Genomic DNA, 7,645 nt, shown 5'->3' with positions numbered 1-7,645 from the left:
CACCCACTGATTTTGGGGGGGAGCTTTTTGTCTTATCCAGACCAATGGAGACTTCAATGCCTCCATTGGTTTACACAGGGGAATGCTACACCCTGACCCCAAAGGCTTGTAGGCAACAGTGTTTTTCAAGGGATAGGTCTGCCTTTGCCCCTCACCAACGGCAGTTTTGGGCTGGAGCCTCTCTCCTATGTAATCTAATGGAGACACTGAATGTTTTTTTTAAAGGATGCTCTGGTGAATTAACTCTGCTCTGCCCCCCATGACTATGTTAGACCCACTAGTGCGGGCAGAATAGGCTGCATACGCAGAAAAATGCAATACTCCATTCAGTATGGAAAGTCAGTAACAATTATGCTTGCAGCTTACAGCAGAAAAGCAATGACTGAGTGATGCTAGGATCCTCCTGTGTGGAAACACCCTTGCTCCTTTGTGTTCCCACCCTTAAAACTGAAGTAAACCGGGCTGCTTGTTTGTAAATAAGATTTGTTTGCATTTTGTTATCCTCCTTCATAGTATCCATGATAAAACTACAGAGGGCTGTGAATTTGATTGAGGAAGAGTGAGCAAGTGTGTGTATGCAGCAGAATATATTTGGCTAGATGAACCACTGGGCTAAGGGTGTTCACAGAAATATACCTCATGCACCTATGGTGAGCAGCTGGTAGCCACACTCTTCCCCCCCGCCCCAGTATAAGCAGGGATCCTGGGCCAATCAGCATCCCCCTTGTGTGGATGAGCTCTACACACATACAGGAATAGGGGCGTAGAATCCCTTCTCATGGGCATTGAATGTATGAATAATGGGAGGGGCATAGCTGCTGGCTGTGTGGACTAGCCCCCATCCCCTTCAGGTTCTTTGAACATGTGACAGGGTTTATTTGAAGTGCCCTAGCATAGGGCTCTTGCTTCTCCTCATCATTAGAGTGGATATTCAGGGCTCAGCCACTGTGGTGCAGTGGTTAAGGTGTTGGACTATGACCTGGGAGACCAGGGTTCGAATCCCCACAGCCGTGAAGCTCATTGGGTGACCTTGGGCCAGTCACTGCCTCTCAGCCTCAGAGGGAGGCAATGGTAAACCACCTCTGAATACTGCTTACCATGAAAACCCTATTCGCAGGGTCACCATAAGTCGGGATCAACTTGAAGGCAGTCCATTTCATTTCATTTCATTTCTCTATTCTAGCATTACAATGACACATAGCCCCACTAAATTGCCAAATTAAGTAAAAAAAGGACACACAAAGCAAATAAACCTTTTATTAATATTTTTGAGCAAATAATCATATGATTATAATCTCCCAAAACACCAAATATTCTATCATAATTTTTACCCTTCTGAAACATAACTTACTGTGAATTACATTTTTTACTTTTGTTCTACAATAAAAATATAGGTTGGTTGGCAGTCTGCAGTCTATCCCTCCATGCTGGGAAGCATCCTATTGCTTTGCTTTTCCCTGAGCACCCTTAGAAAACACAGCCTTATAGCTCTGACCCTTTGGAAAAGGGTGGCCAAGGCGCCAATGGGCAAATGCAACACTGTGGGAGCATGGTTGGGCTGATATAGAGCAGATACCTATCCAAGTCACTAGACTTCCAGTGAAGGCGATAGGTCTAGCCATATAGCTCTGCTGCATGCATTGAAGCAAACCCTGGAAGCAAAGGAGTAATCATGCAAACTCAAATCTGTCCATGTGTCCCTACCGACAGGATGAAACTCTCTATGGGACCAAGTCATCTATTGATGGTTGTTATCTATTGTACATGTATAAAAGCAAAAATGTCTTGGTCACAATCCCATGCATCTGTTATCCAACTGTAGGTGAAGAGGGTAGGACAATGCAGAGAGGCAGAGGTGGGCCTACAGTTCTCCTGACCTGTCCCTGGCCCTAGTTCCACCACAACCATTTGCCAGATCCTTTGATGCTGCTGGTCTTCATAGAAGAAGGTGGTAGGAAAATGTCTCCAGCTCATCTCCCCCAATGATGACAACCAGAAGAAAGGAAGGAAGAGCCTCTCCTAGGTGCACCCTTTGTGCAAACTAGCCTGGGCTCTATGCATGGACACTCCCAGTGTGTGCCATGCCAGGAAAGAGGAGTGCCTTCTTCCCGTTCACAGGTTGGCTTTTTCTCTTTTGCCTGGAGCAGAACAAACAGAGTGCAAGGGAGATGGTATGATCGGTCACAGGCTCCCCTTCACACCACTACTATCTTCAGCTCAACAGCCGCAGCCTAAGTAGCATCACCAAGTCACAAGTCAGAACAAGCAAAGAGTGCAGGATTAGGGTAAAACAGTTTGAATATTTTCTTCTGTGGAAGTAATGAATCATATAGGAGAAAATTAAGGCTATACACAGGGAGACCAAACCTTTTCCAGATATTGCTAATGTCTGGGTACAACCCCCCCATCCACTTAAGTGCATTTTCTTTCATAGAAAATATAGAGGCATTGTTTTTGTAGTGATAAACCAAGGGGGGAGGGGAGGATTGACTGGCCCAAACAGCACCTCTATGTACAGCCACTTATCTTCTTCTGCAGAAGTGAGTGGTTGCAAGCTTTCCTATGGAAGAAAATGGCTGCATATGGAGGTAGTGATGGGGAGTGAAACCTGGTCCCCTTCCCCATGGTCATCCGTGTCTGGGGCAGGGACAAGACTTTTGCTCCCTTGAGGAGCCTCCCAAAAACACAGCTACTTATTTCTTTGACAGGAGTTATTACAGCTTTCATTTTTATGGAAACTAAATAAAGGCTGCATTGGAAGGTATATCTGTTCCCAACTTCTAGTTCTACCTACTCTGGTATTTTGTCACACCAATGCTTCCACAGATGAAAATACAACCATTCAATTTTATGGAAATAAGCAAAGACTACAAGTAGGGATGCTGTTGGATGTGGGCAAACCTTTTCCCTGATCAAGACTACTAACACCAGTATCAGGTGGGAGCAGCAGTGTGCCCAACAGCAAACAGCAGCTTATTTTCATCCAAAGAAATAGATGAAGCCATTCACTTTTACAGAAGAAGTAGATTTTAGGGAACTGTCATTCCCAGAACTGGGAATTGTGGAATTTTGGCATGTGTAAATATGCAAGTATGTACTGTATGTACAGATGAATGTACAATTATTCAATACAACAGTATGTTCAGAATATGAAAATCAAGATTGCATGTGGAAGAATGCAAATCTGTGCCCTGATCCAGGTGCTGATGAACCCAGGATCAGGGACAGCCACTAGATTCCTCCCACCATAGATCAGCCTAAAATACAGGTACTTATTTCTTCCGCATGAATGACAGCAGTTATTCATTTCTTTGGAAGGGTGCTTATGAGGACATTTTAGTGAAAAGTGTCTCAAAAAGAAGCTAAAGCCAGGAAAGAAAGAATGAGGAAAGGAAGCAAAAGGAAGGAAGGAGTTGGGGGGAGGGGAAGAGAGAGAACAAAAGAGAAAGTAAAGGAGCTATTGAGAGAAGACCCCCAAAAAAGAGAGAAAAAAGAACAGTAGAGACAAATTGTAATAATCTGGGGGAGGGAGAACTATAGAAGGTTGTTTTAAAAATGATGACACGCACAATAGACAGTTTCAGAAAATGAGGTCCTGTCCTGTCCTTAGCCTGCTTCTTGGTGCAGGCCAGGCGGGATTGGGCTCTTTCCAGGAAGAAGGTGAGATGCTGCTGCAGTGACGACCCTGGCAGTTCTTCCGTCTCATGCCTCACTTGGGAGGGAGAGTAACTGGCCAGAATCTAAAGAGTTTCTTTAGGCACACCCCAAATGGGGATTGACTTTCTCTTTTCAATACAAGGGATTTCTATGCTCTATTGCAAACCCCATACCCCAGTTCCAAAATCCATCTTTCAGGTCACAGATTGGGAAGGTGGGGAACGAACCATAGTCTAGAAACAGGAGTCAAAATCATCCCTGAGCATGTGGCAAACTAGTTCCATGAGTTCTTCTTTGGATCTTGGGCTCTAACCTCACCACACAGCAAAAGCAAGGGGGAAAAGGGAAACTGCAGGTCTGACAAGCAGCAAGGGCCAGGCATTAGAGAATCAGGTGTGCTTCCTATTCCCCTACTTTGCAGGGCTCTGCTAAATCTAAGTAGTGACCAAGGCATTTGAGGCTTTTACACATATATGATATAGGTTAAAGTGAAAGGTCAACATTTCGTGAATGTAATGCCAACAATCCCAGATGAATTGTGTGAACGTCCAAAAACAGATACACTTTCCCCAGTTATGGGATACAGACAAGTGAATGATGGCAGTCCCATTTAATTGAATGTCAGCACCCGCTGCAGTATCAGTGGATTACAGACATTTACAAAATTAATCTGAGGGTCAGCATTATCACATAAATGTTGACAATCAGCCAGTTTAAGACATTCCAATATACACATAAGTATATATTGCTCCTGGCAGATAAAACTAGCACTAGACATTTGTTCATTCACTAATGTGGCCAAGGAGTTTGAAATGGCTGTAGACAGTCAAGCCACATTGCAAAATATGTCTCTTTTAGCAAACAGGTGATTACTGCCCAGCCCAGGCCATCCAATAAAATCTAGATAGTACCTGACAAAGAAAGAAAGCAGCTGACTTGTATCAAAGTCTGCACTGCTGGGAGAGATGGCACTTCTCAGATCCTTTCTCTGCAGGGTGATGATGCCAGCCTGTTCTACCAAAAAAACCCAACACGACTGTCTCACAAGCATGTTACAAACTGCACCATCCATAATGGACAGAGGCAGGGATTCTGTCCCTAGAGCATCCAGATGACAGACAGGCTCAAGGATCTCTGTGACGAGCGGTTTATTTTCCCATGGGAATCTAGGAAGATGTCATGAAGTGCTGCAAGGTGGTCCAAATCCTCCACAGAGGACTAAGCCCACTGGCGGATGGGGGACAGGACATCCTCTGCCAGCCTCCTGAGGGAAATATTAGAAGGTACAACAGTGCAAAGAAGGGATTCCAGGAACATGCAGATATTCTCATTTTAACTTCACTAAATTTCCTTTTAAAAACAAAATTTCATAGAAAAATAGATGCATCTACAAAGTGACCTATCACTTTGGGAGATTCTATCCCTCTTCTGCCACTGCGTGGAGGTTAGGTAACGTCGGTCTAAATGGCACAACACAGCCGCCAAAGCAAGCAGGCCTTATTTTACATGAGGCCTTAGTGGCAGCTTCCAAATCTTGTGCTATACTTACACAAGGAATTTTGCCACAAAACACTAAAATATACACATTCTTCCAGTGGTGAGTCCAGTACGAACAATACACAGCAGAAAACCACAACTTTAGATTCATTCCTGTGGGGCTGCAGTGAGCAATTTCATTCAGCCTTGGGGAAGGTAGAACATCCCTCCCTGAGGCCAAGCAATGCAAATTCCATTCCTCTTGGCTCTAAAGCATGCAGAGGTAGTTGCACCAGGCTGCTCCTAGTTAGCACAGAAAACACACGTTTGTTTCAATGGGTTGCCACTATTATCACTTCTACAGTGGAAGGAAGAATTCACGTAAAAAAAGAGAAAAAGAGCAGCACAGGAGGAGCAAAATCACTTCAATGCACAGAGCAAGGAAAGAGACGGTTCTCCCTAATAGTCGGGCAGAACCTGCCACCACAGTGATCCAAGAGGCATTTTATTTTCCAGCATTAGGTAGCAAGTGAGAAAAGGAGAGGCTGCACAGCACAGTAATTGGGGCAAATACAAATCCAGGTAAGACGCCCAATAAGGTTTCCTCCTATGGAACAGTGCTGACGGGACCAACTCAGACCTCCAGCACTGCTAGAGGGGAGAAAAGAGGGGCCCTTGGGATATGCAGATGAGCCAGCTCTCCCCCAAGTAACAATGGTGAAAAATGTCCTGGTTAAGGCAGTTTGTTGCATTCCTGCTTTGGCAACATCAGTGCAGGGAGATGGGTAGATAGGTCAGGTTCTGGTCTCCAGCCTTCCCTTCTCAGCTTTCTTTCCCCTCTTGAGATTGTACTCCCCCACCTTGCCTGCAGGTGGGGGACCAACGCAGCAGCAACTCTCACCTTCGCTCCAAGGAGGGTGCTTGCTCAGCAGAAAGCTTTGCAGCTCTGATTTTGAGAAAGGCAGATGGCAGATGCAATATGAGCTGTATATATCAAAAGGCTTAAAGATGTTGTAAAATAGCCCTAGAAGGGGGCAAGGCAGAAGTAATTACATTTTTTGTCTCTTCGTCTCATGCCCATGAAAAATAAAAATAACGATTGCAAAGTGACTCAGTGTTGTTTTGATTCCTCTGTAAAATGTGTCTCATACCAAAGGCTTTAGTCCTAGCCTGGCTCTCAGTTCTAGTTCTGACGGCTGCTTGCCTCCTTGGTGGTTTCATCAGGGGCTTCTCCATCTTCATCCTTTTTGGGCATTTTGCTTGGCTTGCTTGAACCCAGGGCATCTTCCTTGGTCAACTCCAAGGCTAGCAATGAAGTGACAGCATAGCCAACTTTTCTGTTTCCTGAGGTGGGTAGAGAGACAAAGAGGGAAAGAAGTAAAATATCAAAAGAAACTCCAAAGCAAGCCTACGTTGAAGAACAAGCTTCTGCCCTCTCGTAAAAGTTGCTTAGAGCAAAAAGGGTTACGAAGCCCTGAAATACCCCCCCAAAAAAATAACCCTTTCAATGTGCACTTGCTCACAGGAGGAACAATGAATTCCAATGGCAAAGATACAAGGATTTCCAGAGGAATAGCTGTGTTAACTCTTGCAGCAAAGCCAATGCACCTGAAAGACTAACAAATTTATTATGGCACAAGCTTTTGTGGACTACAGCCCACTATATCAGATGCATGAAATGTTATCCTCAGTTGAGATTGTAAACGGTGAGATCAAAGGGAAATGAAATTCAAAAAGTAGAGATGGCACTGATTGTGCAATTAACAGTGTTAATTCACTAAGCAGTAGTTGTTGATACACAGACAACTATTGTTGAGAGATACAATTCTGAGTTTTGAGTTATAGAGTTTCCAGAATTGCAACAATTTCACAATGGCAAAGCAGAACAGATATATTTCTCTTAGAACAGGCTTATAAATAACAAACTACCTTTTTTTGTGGGCTTCTTTCCAAAGTGGTCTTAAAAGTACTTGCATGATTTAACCCTAAAGTTACAGAGTTCAACCCTGGAGTTTGCATTACATACAATGTAAGCCACGTTTCCAATCTCATTTGATATACTGATTGTGCATGTATATTTTGTGTATATTTGGCACAAAAATAAGCAGAGGGGAAAAAGTAACTAGTCTGAGCGTCTCAGGAAAAAAAGGTTTACAAGGATCCTATCTGACCTACAGATTTCCCTCAACCGGGAGAAGGCAGTGAGTCTTTTTTTATCTCCAGGATTGTTGATTTCAAAGCATAACACAGCCTCTTGTGAAAAAGCCAAGTCACTTTGTTTCCAATAATCCCATTTTCCAGGTCTTTTCTGCTACGTGTTAATTTTCTCATTCCAGTATTTACACAAATATGATTTTATGTATGTGGTTTGTTTCACCCCACCCTGAGTCCTCAACCCATTTCCCCATAAAGTTGACTGTGTCAGTAATCAAAGCTGCAAAACTCTATGATTCAAGCTTTCAAAGAGGATTAGGCAAATTTGTGGATAAATTTGTGGATAATGCTATCAATG

At 43.7% G+C, this 7,645-nt stretch overlaps 1 protein-coding gene across 1 annotated transcript in view; it reads right to left on the bottom strand.

Moving 5' to 3' along the window:
• Positions 1-1,243: 1,243 nt before the first annotated feature.
• Positions 1,244-7,645, bottom strand: part of DIAPH1 (diaphanous related formin 1) — a 127,202-nt gene continuing 120,800 nt past the window's right edge. The window contains exon 28 of the mRNA XM_061586127.1: positions 1,244-6,477. Within this exon, the coding sequence (XP_061442111.1) occupies positions 6,317-6,477 (161 nt within the window). The 3' untranslated portion in view covers positions 1,244-6,316. The remainder of the gene's footprint in view (positions 6,478-7,645) is intronic.

The sequence above is a fragment of the Rhineura floridana genome, chromosome 1, assembly GCF_030035675.1.
Source record: "Rhineura floridana isolate rRhiFlo1 chromosome 1, rRhiFlo1.hap2, whole genome shotgun sequence".
NCBI classification, from domain to species: domain Eukaryota; kingdom Metazoa; phylum Chordata; class Lepidosauria; order Squamata; family Rhineuridae; genus Rhineura; species Rhineura floridana.
This window is presented reverse-complemented; position numbering and strand designations above follow the sequence as displayed.